At 33.9% G+C, this 21837-nt stretch overlaps 1 protein-coding gene across 1 annotated transcript in view; it reads right to left on the reverse strand.

The window, feature by feature from the left end:
- Positions 1-21837, reverse strand: part of LOC125389245 (uncharacterized) — a 209560-nt gene that overhangs the window by 42884 nt on the left and 144839 nt on the right. Inside the window, exon 8 of the mRNA XM_085684403.2 lies at positions 17587-17670. Coding sequence (XP_085540529.2) covers positions 17587-17670 — 84 coding nt within the window. The remainder of the gene's footprint in view (positions 1-17586; positions 17671-21837) is intronic.

Genomic DNA, 21837 nt, shown 5'->3' on the forward strand with positions numbered 1-21837 from the left:
AACCATGAAAGCCAGAAGATCCTGGATAGAGGTACTGCAGAAACTAAGAGACCATGGATGCAAACCCAGACTACTATACCCAGCCAAGCTATTGTTCACTATCAACGGAGAAAACAAAATATTCCAGGATAAAAACAAATTTAAACAATACGTAGCTACTAATCTAGCCTTACAGAGAATATTAGAAGGAAAATCACTACCAAAGGAATCCAACATTCCCAACACGGCCTACAATAACTTGAACATCTAGCGACCATTCACAAGTACAAATCAAAGAAGAAAAACACATACACTCTACTACCTAAAAAAAAAAAATGACCGGAGTCAACAACCACTGGTCATTAATATCAGTTAATATCAATGGACTCAATGCACCTATAAAGAGGCACAGACTTAGAGATTGGATACGAAAACAGGATCCAACATTCTGCTGTTTACAAGAAACACACCTCAACCAAAAAGATAGACAACTACTCAGAGTAAAGGGTTGGGAAAAGGTTTTCCAAGCAAATGGACCTAAAAAACAAGAGGGCGTGGCCATTCTAATATCTAACAAAATCGACTTCAAACTAAAATCAATCAGAAGAAATGGAGATGGACATTTCATACTCATAAATGGAACAATTCATCAGGAGGAAGTCTCAATCCTGAATATCTATACTCCTAATATAAAGGCACCCACATATGTAAAAGAAACTCTTCTAGAACTCAAGGCAGTCATCAAACCACACACAATAATGGTAGGAGACTTCAACACTCCTCTCTCACCAATGGACAGGTCAATCAGACAGAAACCAAACAGAGAATTGAGAGATGTATTGGAGGTATTGAATCAAATGGACTTAACAGACATATATAGAACACTCCACCCAAATAGGAAAGAATATACCTTTTTCTCTGCAGCTCATGGAACCTTCTCGAAAAATGACCACATACTCGGTAACAAAGCAAACTTCCACAGATACAAAAAAAATATTAGTAACTACCTGTGTCTTGTCAGATCACCATGGACTAAAATTAGAATTCAACAACAATGCTTCCCACAGGAAGCCAACAAACTCATGGAAACTGAACAGTCAACTACTAAATCACCCTTGGATCAAGGAAGAAATAAAGAAAGAAATTAAACTCTTCCTTGAATTTAATGAAAACAAAGACACAACATACTCAAACCTATGGGGCACTATGAAAGCAGTGCTAAGAGGAAAGTTCATAGCACTAAGTGCCCAATTAAAGAAAGCAGAGAAAGCACACATTGGAGACTTAACAGCACACTTGAAAGATCTAGAAAAAAAAGAAGCTGATTCACCCAGGAGGTCTAGAAGACTGGAAATAATCAAACTGAGGGCTGAAATCAACAAAATAGAAACAGAGAAAACAACCCAAAGAATCAATGAATCAAAAAGCTGGTTCTTGGAGAAAATCAACAAGATTGACAAACCCCTATCCAAATTAATCAAACGGCAGAGAGAGAACATGCAAATTAATAAGATCAGAAATGAAAAGGGGGACATAACCACAGACACAGAGGAAATTCAGAGAATTATTAGATCTTACTATGAAAGTTTATATGCCACAAAGTTGGAAAATGTAAAAGAAATGGACATTTTTTTAGATAAGTACCATATACCAAAGTTGAACCAAGAACAGGTGAACAATCTAAATAGACCTGTTAGTCGCGAAGAATCAGAAGCTGTTATCAAAAATCTCCCCACCAAAAAAAGCCCAGGACCAGATGGTTTCAATGCAGAATTCTACCAGAACTTCCAGGAAGAGCTAATACCTATACTCCTTAACGTATTCCGCAATATAGAAACAGAAGAGTCATTGCCTAACTCTTTTTATGAAGCTACAGTTACCCTAATACCAAAACCACACAAAGACACAACCAAGAAAGAGAATTACAGGCCAATCTCACTCATGAACATCAACGCGAAAATTCTCAATAAAATACTGGCAAACCGAATCCAAGAGCACATTAGAAAAATTATCCATTATGATCAAGTTGGCTTCATTCCAGAGATGCAGGGCTGGTTCAACATACGCAAATCTATCAATGTAATCCATCATATAAATAAACTGAAAGAAAAAAACCACATGATCATCTCACTAGATGCTGAAAAAGCATTTGACAAAATTCAACACCCATTTATGATAAAGGTGTTGGAGAGACTGGGGATACAAGGATCATACCTAAACATAATAAAAGCAATATACAGCAAGCCGACAGCTAACATCAAACTGAATGGAAAGAAACTCAAAGCCTTTCCACTAAAATCAGGAACGCGACAAGGCTGTCTACTCTCTCCATACCTCTTCAATATAGTGCTTGAAGTTCTAGCAATAGGAATAAGACAACATAAGGAGATCAAGGGGATTCGTATAGGAAAGGATGAAGTTAAACTTTCGTTATTTGCTGACGATATGATAGTTTACATCAGTGACCCCAAAAACTCTACCAAAGAACTCCTACAGCTGATAAACACCTTTAGTAACGTGGCAGGATACAAGATCAACTCCAAAAAATCAGTGGCCCTCCTATACACAAAGGATAAAGAAGCAGAGAGGGAAATCAGAGAAACATCACCTTTCATCATAGCCACAAATAGCATAAAATATCTTGGGGTTATCCTAACCAAGGAAGTGAAAGACCTATTTGACAAAAACTTTAAGTCTTTGAAGAAAGAAATTGAGGAGGATACCAGAAAATGGAAAGACCTCCCCTGCTCTTGGATTGGGAGAATCAACATAGTAAAAATGGCAATTCTACCAAAAGCAATCTATAGATTCAATGCAATCCCCATCAAAATCCCATCAAACTTCTTCACAGACCTTGAGAGAACAATAATCAAGTTTATATGGCAAAACAAAAACCCAGTATAGCCAAAACAATCTTATATAATAATGGAACTTGTGGAAGTATTACCATCCCTGACTTTAAACTCTCTTATAGAGCTACAGTATTGAAAACAGCTTGGTATTGGCATAAGAACAGAGAAGTCGACCCATGGAATCGAATAGAAGACCCAGATATTAACCCACAAACTTATGAACACCTAATTTTCGACAAGGGAGCTAAAGGTATACAATGGAAGAAGGAAAGCATCTTTAACAAATGGTGCTGGCATAACTGGATGTCAACCTGTAAAAAAATGAAAGTAGATCCATATCTATCACCATGCACAAAAATCAAGTCCAAATGGATTAAAGACCTCAACATTAATCCGTCCACTTTGAACCTGATAGAAGAGAAAGTGGGAAGTAGTCTACAAGATATAGGCACAGGAGGCCTCTTCCTAAGTAGGACCCCAGCAGCACAGACAATAAGAGAAACAATGAATAAATGGGACCTACTGAAACTGAGAAGCTTCTGTAAAGCAAAGGACACTGTCAGTAGGACAAAAAGGCTGCCTTCTGACCGGGAGAAGATCTTCACCAACCCCTCATCAGACAAAGGTCTGATCTCCAAAATATACAAAGAACTCAAGAAACTAGGCACTAAAACTCTAATTAACCCAATTAAAAAGTGGGGTACTGAACTTAACAGAGAATTCACAACAGATGAACTTCGAATGGCCAGAAGACACTTAAGGTCATGCTCAACCTCCTTAGCGATCAGGGAAATGCAAATCAAAACCACTTTGAGATACCATCTTACACCTGTCAGAATAGCTAAAGTCAAAAACACCAACGATAGCCTATGCTGGAGAGGATGTGGGGTGAGGGGAACACTCATCCATTATTGGTGGGAATGCAAACTCGTGCAGCCACTGTGGAAATCAGTGTGGCGGTTTCTCAGGAAACTGGGAGTCAACCTCCCTCAGGACCCAGCAATTCCACTCTTGGGAATATACCCTAAAGATTCCCTAACATACTACAAAAGCATTTGTTCTACTATGTTCATAGCAGCACTATTTGTAATAGCCAGAACCTGGAAACAGCCTAGGTGCCCCTCAATAGAAGAATGGTTAAAAAAGGTGTGCAACATATACACATTAGAGTTTTACTCAGCGGTAAAAAACAATGACATCTTGAATTTTGCATGCAAATGGATGCAAATAGAAAACGCTTTACTGAGCGAGTAAGCCAGACCCAAAAAGAGGAACAAGGTATGTATTCACTCATAAGTGGATTCTAACCATAATTAAAGGTCTTTGAGCCTATTATTCGTGATCCTAGAGAAGCTAAATAAGAAGATGAACCTGATGAAGATTATTTAGCTATCTACCAGGAGGTAGGAAATAGACAAGAGTTCCAGGTAACCTCGGGTGCATGGGTGGGTGGGAGGGTTGATGGAAGGGAAAGGGTTAGAGAGAAGGGAGTAGGGGAGGAATGGGGAAAGCTCGGTGGCCTGGGATGGGGGGGGGGGAGGGAGGAAGGATGAATATGGGATCAGGGAAGAATATATTTTAACTAAGGGAGTCATTTTAGGGTTTACAGGAGACTTGATTATATATGGGATCCCAGGTCCAAGAAGAGATCCCCCAGATTGTTCTCTGGACAGAGGAGAGGGTGCCTGAATCGGCCGTGGCCCATAACCATACTGATGTATATTTTGCTTATCACCATAGATCCTTCATCTGGCGAAGGACGGCGATACAGTCGGAGACCCACATTGGAGCACCGGACTGAGCCCCCCGAGGTCCAAATGAGGAGCAGAAGGAGGAAGAACATGAAAAACGAAATCAGTACTGCGAGGGATGCTATCACCCACTGATACAAGGAAACAGATCTAATGAGAGTTTACCAAGGCCAGTTGGACTGGGACTGAACGAGGACATGATCTAACCAGATTCTTGGAATTTGGCCGGATTCTCTGAATGTGGCTGGCCCGAAGTCTTTCTGAAAAGCCATTGACTATGATACTGGGACCTGTTTCCTCTGCATATACTGGATTTTGGGGATCCAGTCTGTTTGGATACTCACCTTCCTGGACCTGGTGGGAGGGGGGAGGAACTTGAACTTCCCACAGGGCAGGAAACCCTGACTGCCCTAAGGGACGAAGAGGGAGGAGGAGAGGGAGTGGGGGGAGTGGGAGGGTGTTGGGAAGAGGGGTGGAAATGGAAACTTTTATAATTTAATAAAATTTACTTTAAAAAAAAATCAACAGAAGTAAAAGAGCCCAAGAAAAGTTATAAGAATCAGAGAACCACTTGTTCACACACTCAGGAGTCCCATAAAAGTACTAAACTGGAAATCATAATATATATGTAGACGATCTGGTACTTAAAACATTCCTTTCTTCCATTTATTTATTTCTGTATATATGTGAACAATTGTATGACTCAGTGTGGATATGGATGTCAGAAGACAAATCATAGTGGTGGGCTTTTTCCTTACACCATATGCATTCCAGGAATTAAACTTTGGTCATCAAACTTGGTGACAAATGTTTTTCCACCAGGGATCACTTAGAGATATTCATTAGGAATAAAACAGTTTAATTATATTAATACTTGTAGCTTTCAAATTTTTACAATTTTAAACAACTTTAGATTCATTCCTGGTTAATTTATTTCATTTATATACTTCTAAAATCCACTAATTTAAAATGTAGTTAAAGATTTCAAATTAAATAATTCTGTTTGAGATTACACTGTAGAAATGAACAGTGCAATTTAAGATGCTCTCATGTATAAAATAATCTCATTTACTCCAGAAATTTTTATATTTACTCATCATTCCGCATGAAGTTTTACATAAAACTAGTGGGTTTCACACAATTAGAAAGTAAAAAAGTTAGTTTCTATTACATCTACTCTTATTTGTTTAACAGACAGCCCTTCCCTATTACTGAAGTACTTATCATGTATTATACTTGGTGTAAGTTGATTTAAATAAATTTATTGAAGACAAATAATAAACAATAGTTTAAATACAACATCTTCCTTTCTTCTTTCAAACTAAATTACTGAAAGTCACAGTTAAAAAAATGCTTAAACTGAGAATCAAACTAAAAACAGACTGAAATGTTTGTAAGTGTTCTAAAATATTATTCTTTGAAGAAATAAAACAACTTAAAAAAAATAATTCCTTCTATCTTAATTCAATTTTTATGGGTGTGTGCGTGCACATGTATGTGTATGTGCATGTACCACAGTGCACAAATGGACATTAGAGGATCATTTTCAAGAATAGGTTGTCCTCTTTACCGTATGGGCCCTGGGGATCAAACTCAGGTTGTAAGACCTGGCTGCAAATGTTTGTAATCTGTTAAGCCATCTACATCCCTTTTTTCTAAATTATGATTAGGTTTCTAGTTACCAAAAGGATTACTTGTTAAGAAATTCAGACTGAAAGAATTTTAAGATTACATATAGATGACAGTTGTCTCTTTTACTGTCTTCATTCCTAATTTGCTTCCTCATAAAGCAGGAAATACAGACAATGGGAATTCTGTTATTTGTTTCACTGAAAAAAAATAGAGAACTCTCTCATATTATAAAATAGCCAACACCTAATATTTGGAAAAATGGACAAAATAGTTCAAAATATTGGAAAGCATGAATTGAAAATAAGACCAGAAAAAATAAATAGAAAAATATTAAAAATGGATATAATATTATCAAAATAAAAGGTTCTGCATAAAAAAGGAAACATGCAACGGAGTGAAGAGTTAACCTACAGAAAAATTGAGAATTCTTCATGTAATAATGATATAAAGCCAACATAAAAGTGAGACAACCTATAACAAAGTAGGTGACAGGAATGTCAGCAGTAAACATGAATTATATCATAACTGAAATAATTTCAGTGTAATAAGGAATTGCAAAATGTTAGATTGTGACTTAGATTGAAATCTTCAAGTATAAAACTATATTAAATGCAACAAACAAGAAAATAAAAGCAACAATCATAAGTCATTCTAAGAAGAGCATGCTTTTCGTAAGGAGTGAAAAGAAGTCACCTGAATCTTTACAGAATGTTGACAAAATAGCAGTCTAATTCATACATAATATACTATGATTTTTCTCAGCTTTATGTACTTAATAATACAATTTTAAAACAATCAAAATCATGGCCTTTGTGATGGCTTAGTGAGTAAGATGCTTGCCATCAATTCTGACCACTTGAGTTTGATCCTCAAGAACCACAGGTTGTAACACAAGACCCAGTATCTGCAAGTTGTTTTACTTCATGTGTGCACCATGGCATTTATGCAATCACACATACACATTAATTAATAAATAAGCAAATGAATTAAATACATGTAGTAATTTTCTAAGGAAGAATCAAACACTATCATAATATTACACAAAATACCTCATTTTGCCAGTAAAGAACCATTTTATCTACCACCTTTTCTCTATGTGTATAATTATTTTAAAAGTTGTAAAATAGGTAGTTTATTCTACAGGAGGCAGGAAGCAATGGAAAAAACAAAGAGAGGGAAGAAGAAGAGAACAAAAGAGAGAGGAGAAAGAGAAAGATAGAATGTGAGAGATCATTTTTTAGATCTAAATCACTCTCAAATTTTCAGATCCTAAATGAATGTATTTCTTTATTTCAGACTTCAATCTTAATGTTAAATGTGGCTTTATATGTCATCTTGGAATATATGTGCCTGATCAGTACAGCAATCAATATGACAGCATATGTGAATGACAAAAATGAGTGAAAATGAGCAGTTTTATTTGGTATGAAAGACATGGAGTACCAGTATTTTCCAAAGAGTACCTGGAGGTGAGGGTACTTTGCTTTATCTGGCAAAGGAAGATAAAATTTCCATCTCTTTCATGAAGAGACTTAAGTCAGAATCTTAGACTGAATAGTAGGTAGCTTCTAACTTCTACTTTGTTACCGGATTTGATACTGCAGTCGGTATTTTAGTACTTCAAGAAATGGCTCAATGTATTTTGAAAACTAGAGGTTTTCCCTAAGTCAACATCTTATCTCTTTGAAAAAAAAGTATTTATTCCAACAATTTCTCATTATATTTAAGGATTTATACTCCTGAATCCACTGTGGAAATCTGATCTGATTTCTTGTATGTGCTTTTTTACTGTGATTTGGAAATTTTTTAATTTTTTTAAACTTTGTTAAGATTTATTTTATTTTATTTTTGTTTATTCAAGACAGAGTTTCTCTGTGTAACAGCCCCATCTGTTCTGGAACTAGCTCTTGTAGACCAGTCTGGCTTTGAATGCAGAGATCTGCCTGCCTCTGTATCCAGAATGCTAGGATTAAAGGCCTGTGCCACCACTGCCCAGTGATTTGGAGATCTTACCTGTGGGTTATATGTACATTATTATAATGAATTCAACCATATTAAGAAGGAAGCCTTAGGAACTACTTGAGAAAAAGTTACATTAGTAACCATGGTGCTTTCATTATTTACTTTCAATTCTGACACAGCACACAATTCTATATAAACAAAAATAAAATATTTATACAATGAAATACAAGCATTCTTTGTATATAGTGGGTGAAAATTTCTTTATACTAATAGAAAAATTACATATTTATAGTTATAATTCCTATTTAAATTTGGTCTCTAAATGCAAAGTGTGTTTTAGATGGAATTTTCTTTGTGTTTGGATCTAGATAAACAGTCTACCTGATTTCTTTAAAAAGGGAAAATGACAGTCACAATGAAGCAATTCTATGTTAGAATTCTTTAACTGAAATAAATAAAATTAATTAAGCATAATTAGTAAAAATCACGTTTATATACAAAGAAATTTTCGGTAAATTTTTTTGATTGCCTTTAGTTCAAAGTTTAGAAATTTTCCTGAAAACTGTCCCTAAAACATAAATCATCTTGATATCATCAAATAACATTCAATAAATTCTTTCAGCTTTTCTTAGAGAATTAAGAATTGAGAAATATGAAAATAGAATGAAACTTTTTAATTTTTGTATCAAAATAAACCTTTAGTATTGCCTACCTTCAATTTACAAATAGAATGCATACTCAGAGACCGAACACAATAAGTTCATGACTAGCTTGATTTACACTATTTCTTAGAAAGCGAGTAACAGAAAGACCCTGCCTCAAGAAAGTATTGACAAATATAACTCTACATTATACCACTTATTATAATTAATGAATATTTTCATACATTTGGTTCTATTTATAAAGTTTTATGTAATATACACATATGTAAGGTAACCAATGATCCTGTCAAAGTAGAAAAAACTGAATTATTGTCAGCCTACCTTTAAATATTCATGAATTTTTTCCTCAGAAACCTCTATAAATAATTTAACAAATTCTTGAGGGGGGAAAATGCTTCAAGATATTCAAACTTAAGTTTTAAAACTGGACAACTAAAAAAATGGCTGAAGAAAATCTCAACTGAATCTAGATAGCTAGTAATTTGCTATAAGAGGTAATATCTCAAAAGGAAAAGATTAAGAACGTATAGGTCACATCTGCTTTCTCTGACCTAACTCTTGCCCTATTTTTTAACCTGTTCTCTGCAATCATAACTCAAATGACATTTCTAATGCACAACTCCGACATTTGCCTGCTTTTTACAGTGTAACATTTGAAATTATTTATAGAAAATTATAAGGCTAGTGAGTGAACTGGAAAATAATTGTGCTTAGTATGGTCAAGAAATTCTCCTGGGTTGATAAAGGAAAAATAAAGCCACTTGGAAGGAAGCTGTATTCTGATAGCAAAGCTATCTTACCATAAATTAAAAACAATACAATGCCATATATAAAGATAAAATTTTATGGCATTATAAATACAATGTGTGGGTATGGATTTGAAGAAACCACATGAAGAAGATAGAAACAGTTTTGAAGAGACAACAGATTTTAAATTATAATGGAAAATTGACATTTGTGAATTTAAAGAAAGTACCCCATTATAACTTGGGCAATAAATACACAAATGAATAAACATATAAAACCAAAAAGATAATAGTAATATAAAAGTGTTGCAATTTTAGTGGACATTTTCACTTATAAACCTAAGAATTTAGAATTATATTTCAGATAAAGGAAGATTTTGAGTAAGGGAATGATAGTGAATAACAAAGAAATGTTTGCAAAATTAATGGGTTTCTTTTGCAATATATAGAACAGCTAATTAGTTTGGAAGTAATTAGCTTTTGAATTTTAGATATGTTTGCTTCATTCACAATAACAGCAAAGGCTAGGTAGTTAGTAAAAGATCAGAGTAGAACAGGGGCGCTTCCAAGGAAGGAGAAATATAATATAGTGTTTTAAAGGCATTAAAAGGAAATGAGAATAGGAGAGGTAAATGGGGAATGTATAAAGATATAGACATAGATATATGTGAAATTTAAATAGAGTTACTATATAATAGAGGATACCATGCCCAAATAGACATATTATTCGACCAAGTAAAACACAGAGTATTAGGAAGGGGTTATATCTTTTTTGGTCATTGGAAAAAAGAGATCCCAGAGATCCCTCAAGTATTACAAGTTATTTATTATTTTCTACTACTTGATTGTGGGGCTGTACTGCTAAAAAGATTGCTTGTATATGACATCAACCATGGAGAAATCAAGCTGCTGTCCAATTAGAAGTTTCATCCCTACTGACTAGCATTAATGATGCCGAAAGGTCCCATGCACACTACTACAGGAGGAGAAAAGTATTCATCACTATCTCCCAGTTACAAACTCTGAGAAACACAAAAATACCTGCGTGCAAGATATAGAGTCACAAATACTATAGGAATAAGACAGCGATTATTTGATTGGACTTAATGGCCACACTGTGAAACTATACCTAACACTGATAATGTGGCCAAGAACATGAGAGCATATAGGTCATAGACTCCAAGGAACACCTACTACTTTTATCCTTCTTAATGAATATAGCTATAAAACTACAACCAATGACATATCCCTCATCAGAAGAAGATGCTTCTTGCAGTAGTTGGGACTAACACTGAGACACCAAACTGGACAATATGCAAGCAGTGAGAGATCTTGAGGCACTTAGGCCTAAATGTCTTTATCAAACCTATCCTCTCAAGGTTCAGGTATCTATGCAGAAATGGAAGTAGGGAGATTTTAAGAGTCACAAGTGGTGGATAACTCTTAGGAAACAGTAAAATGACTCACATATAAACTCAGAGAGATTGTGAAAGCCTGCACAAGAATATCAGTTTTCCCCGAGTGACACTAAGTATTGCAGTCCCATGATTATAAGTACTTCAAAAACACAAAATGGACTTGTGTTTCATGTGTGTGTGTGTTTGAATATATTTTTGTTCATATGGTATTTTTGCAATTTTGTTGCTTTGTTTGTTTTGCTTTTTTTTCTTTGGATAAAGACAAATAAAATGTAGATTTGTGGATAGCGAGGTGAGGAGAATCTAGGGAAACTTAGGGGAGGAGAGAGAACATGATATACTGTATGAAAATCTTTTAAGCCCATTAGATTAAAATAAGTTTGTTAAGCATAAGGTTTGTCAAAACCAAAGTTTTATAACAAGAAAAAAAATCTTGGAAGTTAGACGGAATTTTCGAACTTAAGAGATAATAATAGAAGAAAAGATTAACAAGAAAATATATGTAATTAATATTCATGTTTATATGATGTTCATACCTTAATCCACTACCGCTACAAACAACAAAAATGCTGGTTTTCAGCAAAGGGTAATTTATCTCCAAATAGGAATATACTTTTTGAAATCCTCAAAAAGAATAGGGGAAGGAATACGAATAGGCTGATCTCTCTCAAGAGGAAAAGAATATGGTCCAATATAAAGGCATGCCATTAAAGCATTAACAGAAAAAATATGTGGTTGATTATAGAAATAAGAAAACACATGAGAATATACTGGTTCAATCTGAAAGACATTTTCTAATAATTTTCAAGCTGTTTCTCATAATTAGTATTATGCAGTTAGTTAATATTTTTCCATGTAATTAAGTGGCCATATATATTTACAGACAAAATCATGTAGCAACGTTCTTATCAATTAATACAACAGGGACAAATATCTGTATTATATAAGTAAAATACTGTGATAGAAAGAGATACAAAATGTAGAAGAAGAATGTTAAAGGGTCAATAATTTTTAAGTACAGAGACTGTAAAAACTGTTTCAGAGAATTCAGGGTAGTGAGATGGTTCAGCAGATGAAGGAGATTACTGCTAAACCTGATGACCTGAGTTTAATCTCCAGGATCTACACAGTAAAAGGAGCAAACCAACTTCTGCAAGTAATTCTTGGATCACCACTCACACGCTTAAGCCTTTCCTAACAAAGAAACAATCAAACAAATAAAATAAACATAAAAAGAAGGATTTAATATTTTACCACTATACATCATCTTTTCAGAAATCTAGTTAGCTAGTTCCAGAAAATGGTTCTAAAACTTTTTAAAATAGATACTAATTTAACACACACCACTCAACTTTTAAAGATTAAATAAACCATATCAGGAATGTTTAATTTCTATTTTCCTTTAAAGCTGTCTATTTGGCATGACTAATCACTAATTAAAAAGGTAAGCCTCACATTTATTATGCCTTATATACCTTATAATTTTGACCCTATGGAGTTTCTATGAAACTACGACCAGTCATGTTTTGTTATTTTATAAATGTATATTATATGATGATAAAATTGATACTATATGCTTTTTAAAAATCTTCATTTAAATGAGGTGGCTAAATAGAATGATTTGTTATTTCTTAATGGTACAGTTTAATGTTAGTTGATATAAAATGCAAATAATATCTCTATATGGTATCTGAAGTTGTTTCTAATAGAATATCAGAACAATTTTTTGTTACTTAATATAGCTTTGTAAATGTTTCCAAACTTATTGCATGAAAAGATATAGGTAATAGATATGCACTGTAGTGTGGGAAATTTACTTTTTACATGTCAGACTGGAGGTTTGAATAATCTAACAGGTGTACATTTTTGTCCAAGTGGTCAGAAAATATTTTAAAATGTGTTCTTTGTGTTTGAACTCCTGAAGACTCACTAATTCTATCTCTCTAGTAGAAGAGTCTGATGTCTCCTTTTGTTGGGTAGAAAAAAAATGGAGAAGTGCTTACCATGAGAAATTTTGTCTCTTGTATTCTGAATCTGGTGGACCAAATAAGGTATTTGATTTACTCAAACATATTCCTATGTATATGCCCTTCCCTCAGTCTAATATACCATCAACCCCATACCAATCTATACAGACATCTACATACCTACCTATACACAGGAAGTGATAGTTTTTAACAAAATTTTCTGTTGGCCCCCAAAAGACTGAATTTTTGAAACACATCACAGAAAAGCTAATAATAAGTCTTGAGGTAATTTTTAACAGTGTATTAAAACTGCTGTCCTACTGTGTATTCAGCCTGTATAAGTTTAACCTGGCTTTAAGAAATTGATGTAACCCACCATATAATTTAAATGAAATAAAAAAAATCATCATCTTATCAGATGCTGAAAAAGCCTTTGACAAAATCCAAAACCCTTCATGATAAAAGTCTTAGCGAGATCAGGGACACAAGGAACTTATCTAAACACTATAAGTAACATATAGTAAGCCAACCAACAACATCCATTTAAATGGTGAGAAACATAAAGCAATTCCACTAAAATCAGGACCAAGACAAGGCTGTCCACTCTCTCTGTATCTATTCAACACAGTACTCAAATTTCTAACTAGAGCAATAAGACAACAAAAGGAGATCAAGGGGATTAAAATTGGAGAGGAAGAAGTTAAATTTTCACTCTTTGCAGATGATAAGAGAGTTTAAATAAGTGACCCCAAAAATTCTACCAGCAATTCCTTCAGCTGATAAAAACCTTAAGTAACGTGGCAGAATACAAGATAAACTAAAAATATCAGTAGCCCTTCTATGTACAAATGATAAAAGGACTGAGGCAGAAATCAGAGAAATATCACCCTTTACAACAGACACAAATAATATAAAGTCTAATGGGGGAAATGCTAACCAAGGAAGTGAAAGACCTATATGACAAATCTTTAAGTCTTTGAAGAAATTGAAGAAAATATCAGAAAATGGAAAGATCTCCTATACTCTTGGATAGGTAAGATCAACATAATAAAAACGGCAATCTTACCAAAATCAATCTACAGTTTCAAAGCAATTCCCATCAAAATTCCAACACAATTTTTCATAGACCTTAAAAAAATAATAATTAACTTCATATGGAAAAAAAAACTAAAGATAGCCAAAACAATAAGATACAATAAAGGAACTTCTGGAAGCATCACCATCCCTGACTTCAAGCTCTATTATAGTACTATAGTAATGAGAACAGCTTGGTGTTGGCATAAAAACAAACAGGTGCACCAACGCAACTGAATTGAAGACCTTGATAATAACCCACATACCTATGAACACCTGATTTTTTGACAAAGAAGCTAAAATTATACAATGGAAAAAGACAGCATCTTCAACAAATGGTACTGGTATAACTGGATGTCAACATGTAGAAGAATTCAAATAGATTCATATCTATCCCCACACACAAAACTCAAGTCCAAATGGATCAAAGACCTCAACACGAATCCTGATAGAAGAAAAGGTGGGACGTATCCTAGGCATAGGAGACAATTTCCTAAATATAACACCAGTAGCACAAACACTGAGAGCAACAATTAATAAATGGGACCTCATGAGAAGCTTCTAGAAGGCAAAGGACAGTCACTATGACAAAATGACAGCCTACAGAATGTGAAAAGATCTTTACCAATCCCACATCAGACAGAGGACTGATCTCCAAAATATATAAGGACTTAAGAGACTAGATATCAAATACCAAATAATCCAATTAAAAATGTTGTACAGATCTAAACAGAATTTTCAACAGAAGAATCTCAAATGACCAAAACACACCAAAGGAATTGCTTCCCATCTTTAGCCATCAGAGAAATGAAATTAAAACGACTCTGAGATACCATCTTACACCAATCAGAATGGCTAAAATAAAAAATACCAATGATAGCTTATGCTGGAGAGGATGTGGAACACTCCTCCACTGTTGGTGGTTGAGCGAACTTGCACAGCCACTTTGGAAATAAGTATAGTAGTTTTCAGAAAATTGAAAATCAATCTAACTTAGATTCATCAACCCACTATTGGGCATATACCCAAAGTATACACACACATACCAAAAGGACATTTGTTCAACTATGTTCATAGCAGCATTATTCATAATAACCAGAACCTGGAAATAACTTAGATGCCCCTCACGCAAAACATGGACAAAGAAAATGTAATACATTTTCACAATGGAGTACTACTTAGTGGTAAAAAATATGACATCTTGAAATTTGAAGGAAAATGGATGGAACTAGAAAAACAAACATCCTGAATGAGAAAATCCAGACCTAGAAAAAAATGCAGTATGTACTGACTCATAAGTGGATATTAGACATAAAGCAAAGCATAAACAGCCTATAGTCCATGACTCCAGACAAGCTAGGTAACAAGGAGAACCCTAAGAGAGACATACATGGATTCTTTTGGGAAGGGTAAATAGACACAATCTGAGAAAATAGGGAGCATGGGGGTAGGGGAGAAGGAAAGAAGGAAGAGGAGGGGAAAAAGAGATGGGGGAGGAGAACATGAGGGAACAGGATGGTTGAGATAGGAAAAGGACAGCAAGGGAGAGCAAGAGAAGTGATATCTTGATTGAGGAAGCGAGAAACTTGGCACTAGGGCAATTCTTAGGAATCAACAAGAATAACCTCAGCTATGAACCTAAGCAATAGTGGAGAGGGTGCCTTAACTGGCCTTGCCTTGTAGTCAGATTGATGACTACTTTAATTATCATCACAGAACCTTGATCCAGCAACTGATGGAAGCAGATGCAGAGAGCCACAGATAAGCACTGGGCCAAGCTTCTGAAAACCAGTCTAAGAGATGAAGGAGCAAAAATATAAGCAAAAGGGGTCAAGACCATGATAGAGATACCCACAGAAACAGCTGACCTGAGCTAGTGGGAGCTCACTGACTCTGGACTGACACTAGGGGAACCCGAATAGGACCAAACTATGCCCTCTGAATTTGGGTGACAGTTATGTGGCTTGGGCAGTCTATGGGAACACTGACAGTGCGACCAGGATTTATCCCCAGCGCACAAACTGGCTTTTTGGAGTCTATTCTCTATGGAGGGAAACCTTGCTCAGCCTAAATATGGGTGAGGGCCTTGGTTCTGCCTCAAAGTGATGTTCCAGACTTTATTGACTCCCCATGGGAAGCCTTACCTTCTTTGAGGAATGGATGATCAGTAGGATGGGAGAAGGGGGGGAGTGGAAACTGAGATTGGGATATAAAATAAGAGGAGACTTTTTAAAAGTAAGTAAATTAAAAGTGTAATCAATGTAACAAACAACCTTACTTGCCTTGGATTTTCTATACAATCAACTTTTGTAAACTACATTAATGTAAAGTTTTAATCTTTTGTTATGTACCTGTTCATGCCCCTGACCTAGAGTAATACATGTGCACATGTATATGCAAGTGTCTGGTTAATCAGTTGCTGAAAGCAGTCAGCAGCTTGAAAGCAACCTTATATAACAAATATCTACCAGAAATATTGAAAAGTACCTGTGGATATATCTTGAAAATGTGTGTTTGGAGTTTACTAATCTGTGTCAGTTATGTCAGTAAAATCACTTCTTCCAATGTAAAACTCTGTTATAAATTTCTATAAAGAAACCTCCCTTCCCCCATGCTGTGTTTTCTGTTCTGTCCTATAAATAAAAATCAAAATCTTTGTTAGGAACAGATAGAATCCACAGGAGTAAAAGTAGAGAGTTCCAGTTTGGGTTCACTCTTGGTCAAATTAATCCAAGAGAAAGTATGTTTTTATTTGTTATGCATTATTTATTTTGGTGTCCCAAAGGAGGAACATTGCATGAGTTAATGAAGCACCCATTCACTCCATCCATCCATCCATCTGTCTGTCTGTCTGTTCGTGCATTCTTTCCTTCCCCATCCATCTTTTCATTCATTCAACAAGAACTGATGCCCTACCTTTATAATATCACTATTAAATATTGGAATTAGAGAAACTAATAGAAAAAAGTCACAGACTGAGTGGAATAAAGCATGATGAGCTCATTATCAGTATTATGTACACGGTAACATATGATAATAAGGCACACACTGATTAATTTTGGGCAATATTTCACAAAAGGACCAATACTTGAGTTCATGAATGTTGGAGAATGAAAAATAATTAACAACGCAGAGAAAGGAGAAGAAACCTAAGCATAGTGGAAAGCTTTTAAAAGGCCCAAAGAGTTAGAACATATGGAGTATTGATGAATATGGGAGAATTTATAATGTGGCTAGCAGATTTCAAGACAGGTAATCAAGGGAGTTTAAGTTGAAAAGTTGCTAAAATTTCCACAGATGTGTATATTATGCTAAGGTGTTAAAGCTACTAAAATAAACTTAGCTACATAGATATTGGACTCATGAAAGCAATTTCTCACAACAGTTAATTGTAGCATGGTTTTATTTATACACAAATAATATTATCAGAGGACAGATTTTATCTAGGTCTCTAAATTTTACTGGAACATTTCTTAAGCCATTAAATTTATCCCTCACAAATAGTTAATTTCTCAATACTTGCAGCGGATTTAAGTTACTTACCACTGATGGTTGTTGAGTGAGTGGAATATAATCAGGTTTACATTTCACTGCAGAACTCATTGTCTCAGGTTCAGTGGTAATTGGCTAAAAGCAAAAGTGAGATAAGTTTAAATATTAAGACTAATCTGACATTAAAAGGAAACCATAACTATTTATAGTAGGTACAGACAGCTGAATTAGTATTCTTAATATTTTTATGAAAAAAGCAACATCATAAACACATGCACACTGGTACAGATAAATAGTGCAAGAAAAATGAGAACTTCCTATAAGTTAGACATTATTCTGAGGTTTGGGGCATGTTATCTGTTTAAATCTACATAACAAACCACCTTATGAGGTAGGTACAATAATTATAGATATGAAGAAACCAAGACATGGAGAAATAAATTAATCTAATCAAAAGTTAATTTATGGAATAGAGATTTTATCTCAAGAAGCCTAAGAATGGAGTCTACAGTTTTAATCACTAAACCAGTTTAATAAATGTTAGAAGTCTTAATTAAACAGAATCACGTGAAATGGTTTATTTGAGAATTTTCCTATGAAAACTAACAAATATCAGGTTCCATTTTAGTGTTTTAAAAATATTAACTTATTTAGTATGGCTTGGTGTTATACTGATATTAACTTTATTTGAATATCTGAATGAGTATACTATATAAAATATATTATACTGTCTTAATCACCCTTGTACTAGAAAAATTGCTTTACTACCAAACCTAAAGTAGATAAAAAACATCAAAATTTTTTATAATCAATAAAATATAAAGCATACAATATCAAGATTTAATCATGCAGAAATAAAAATCAAATAACAAATGAGTAGTAAGAGTAAACGATTAAAATATTTCATCAAAGAAAAGCTCAAGAACAAATGTCCTGACTGATGATTTCTACCAAAAATATAGAAAAAATTTGTATCACCAATTTTTCTTAAATTGTTTTGTGAAATTGATCAAAAATTATTTTATTTTCAAATTCATTTTAGGAGACCAGACCTTCTCTGAGACCAAGTGAAACAACTGAAAGAAAACAACATAAAGGAAAGCAATGAACCAGCACTCTTAACTAATTTAAGAATCTTGAACGAAACATTAACAAACCAAATCCAAAAGAGTATGAAAAATTGTTCACTATAATCATGTAGAATTCACCCTAAGCATCTAAAGAGGCTCAACATGAATGAATCAATAAGAATGGTAAACACATGGGTAGAATAAATAATAAAGCTATACAATCATCTCTGTAAATATAAAATTCAATGTAAGAATGCAAAAATTAGGTACAGCAGGAGCATATGTCTATTTAATAAAAACAATAAAAATAAATAAATAATAGCACACTGAGTGGATGAAAGCTAAAAACTTTCTGTTTAAATCTGCTACAAGCCAAGGATGTGTATTATAAGATCATACATTTAATTCAACATGCTACACTAAGTACTAGTTTGAATAGTAACCATAAACAAATAATAAGATATTAAACTAAGACTTTTCCTAAGTCAAATAATCTCTATTTGCAGATAGATATGAATTTATAGATAAAAAATACCAAGAAAAAAATCTATTAGAATTAATACATGTGTTCTTATTCTCAGTGTTGAAGATTGATCCTGGGACCTCACACATGTTGGACAAACATTCTACCACTGACTTATATTCCTATTCGCTAATATTAATAAACTAACTCAGTCAAGTTTTGACTTACATAAACTATACATAAAAAACAGTAGCATCATAATATGCCACTTACAATAGCTACAAAAATAAAAAATATTTCTCTGTCTGGGTTACCTCACTCAAAATAATGTTTTCTAGCTTCATCCATTTCCTGCAAAATTCAAGATAATTATCACATGTACTCACTCATAGGTGTTTTTTAAACATAAAGCAAAGAAAAACAGCCTACAAACAACAATCCCAGGAACTTAGACAACAACGAGGGCACTAAGAGAAACTTTTACAGATTTAATCTACACGGGAAGGAGAAAAAGACAAGATCTGAGTAAAATGGGAGCTTGGGGACCTGGGGGGAGGGCTGAATGGGGGAGGGGAGAGAGTACGGAGGGGAGCAGAGAAAAATGTAGAGCTTGATAAAGATCAGTAAAAAAGTAATAAAAAAATTAAAGCATTTGTCAATAGATTTAGCCAAAGCACTGTAAGACCAACAAAATAAATATGGTATATTAATAAATTGCAAAAAATAAAAAAGGCAAGATGTATTCTACTTTAATATACTTTAATATTTGATTATTAAATATTAAAATATTAAAATATTAAATACCCATGCTACTCAATGCAATCTTTATATTCTTGCATACTTTCGAAATTCAATCTCTCTTGTAAAACCAATGATTTTTTTGAGACAGGGTTTCTCTGTAAAGCCTTGACTGTCCTGCAAATCGCTCTTCAGACCAGGCTGCCTTGAACTTACAGCAGAACCTGCTTTTGGCCCCCCCACATGCTTGGATTAAAGGCATGCCCCTCCAACACCTGTCCAAAAATACCAGTGATATTTTTAGCATGATGAAAAAATCCTAAAATTTTATTGGAACCACTATTACTTTAACCTGTTAAAGCAATCTAAGAAAAAATAGCAAATAGAAAACATTACTACATGGTTCTTTGGCAACCAAAACAGAATGGTATTGACATAAGTCAGTGAAGCAAATAACCTAGAATTGATTCTAAACATTTACAATCAGTTGAAATTTGACAATCCTAAAAATCCCACATTGTAGAAAGGAAAATATTTTCAATACGTGATGGTGGGCAAACTGGATGTCCACGTTTAGTTTATTATAAAGCAACTCCTACTGTTTACTTGCTACAAAAAATATCAATCTAAAATAGCTCAATGTCTTAAATGTAAAGGAAAGAATGTGAGAAACAAGCAAATGACAGGGCAAGGCTTTTATGTAGTTATCTCTAAAGCATAAAAAATAAGTGTTTGAAAAAGACAAATGGGGGCTGGAGATGTGGCTCAGAAGTTAAGAACACTGTTTTTTCTTTCAGAGGACCCAAGTTCAATTCCCAGCACCTGCGTGGCAGCTCACACTTGTAACTCCAGGTTCAGGGAATTTGAAACCCTCACACCAATATTTATAAAATAAAATTAAATAAATTATACTTTTCAAAATACCACAAATGGTATTATATCAAATAAAAAGTTCCTTTAGGTTGGGAAAGTTTTCTTCTATAATTTTGTTGAATATATTTTCTGGGTCTTTGATCTGCAGTTCTCCTTCTTCAAACCCTATTATTCTTAGATTTGGTTTTTTTATTGTGGGAGGGTGTTGGGAGGAGGGGAGGAAATGGAAACTTTTATAATTTAATAAAATTACTTTCTAAAAAAAAAAAGTTCCTGAACAGAAATCACCAGTGAAGAAATAACTACCGAAATGTAAAAATATTTAAAATTGGTAATCCAACAAATGATTGTGATATGAGAAAATAAGGAAATCCAAATCTCAGTAGCATACAAATAAATAGATCAATTAAAAACTTAGTATTTGCCTCCAAAAATCATTTACTATAAGAAATGAAAATGACCAATAAGTATGAAATATATTCAACATTATTAATAATCGGAAAAATGAAAGCCAAAACCAAAATTGGGTATCACTCTATTCTAACAAGATACTGCTATCATAAGATAAATGATGACACATGAGAATATGGAAAAATGCAACCCTCGAACTCAGTTAATGAGAATGTAAATTGTACAGCTCTTACAGAAGAGTATATGGAGGTTCCTATAAAACACACAAAATATAAAACACAACTTTTGTAAGACCCATTACTCCTATTCCTCACTGTATATTCAAAGGAAAATAAACCAGTATGGCAAAGAGATAAACTCATCCCAAATCATTGGAGCACTATTCTCAAAAGCTAATAAATGAAAATAATTTATATGACCATAAATGGGTAAAGTAAATGTAATATGCATACACATACAATAATACTATTCAGTAATAAAAGATATTATAATTTGTAACAACATGTCATATGAGATAATTCAGGCAGAGAATGACAATTATCATTTGATTTTACTGATGTGAAATCCAAGAAAATGTATCATATATAAAAAGAAATAGAATAGCGGTCATTAGAGGCTCTAAGAAGAGTTTGGGAAAGGTTCACAACTGTATACTAAGCTAATTTAAATGGAAGTAGTAAGTTCTGGTTCTGGTGTGCAGCTGCATACTAGAGTAGCTAGAGTGATTATATTATAGTGATTATATAG

This window comes from Myodes glareolus, chromosome X (assembly GCF_982192425.1).
Source record: "Myodes glareolus chromosome X, mMyoGla1.1, whole genome shotgun sequence".
In the NCBI taxonomy this organism is placed as follows: Eukaryota; Metazoa; Chordata; class Mammalia; order Rodentia; family Cricetidae; genus Myodes; species Myodes glareolus.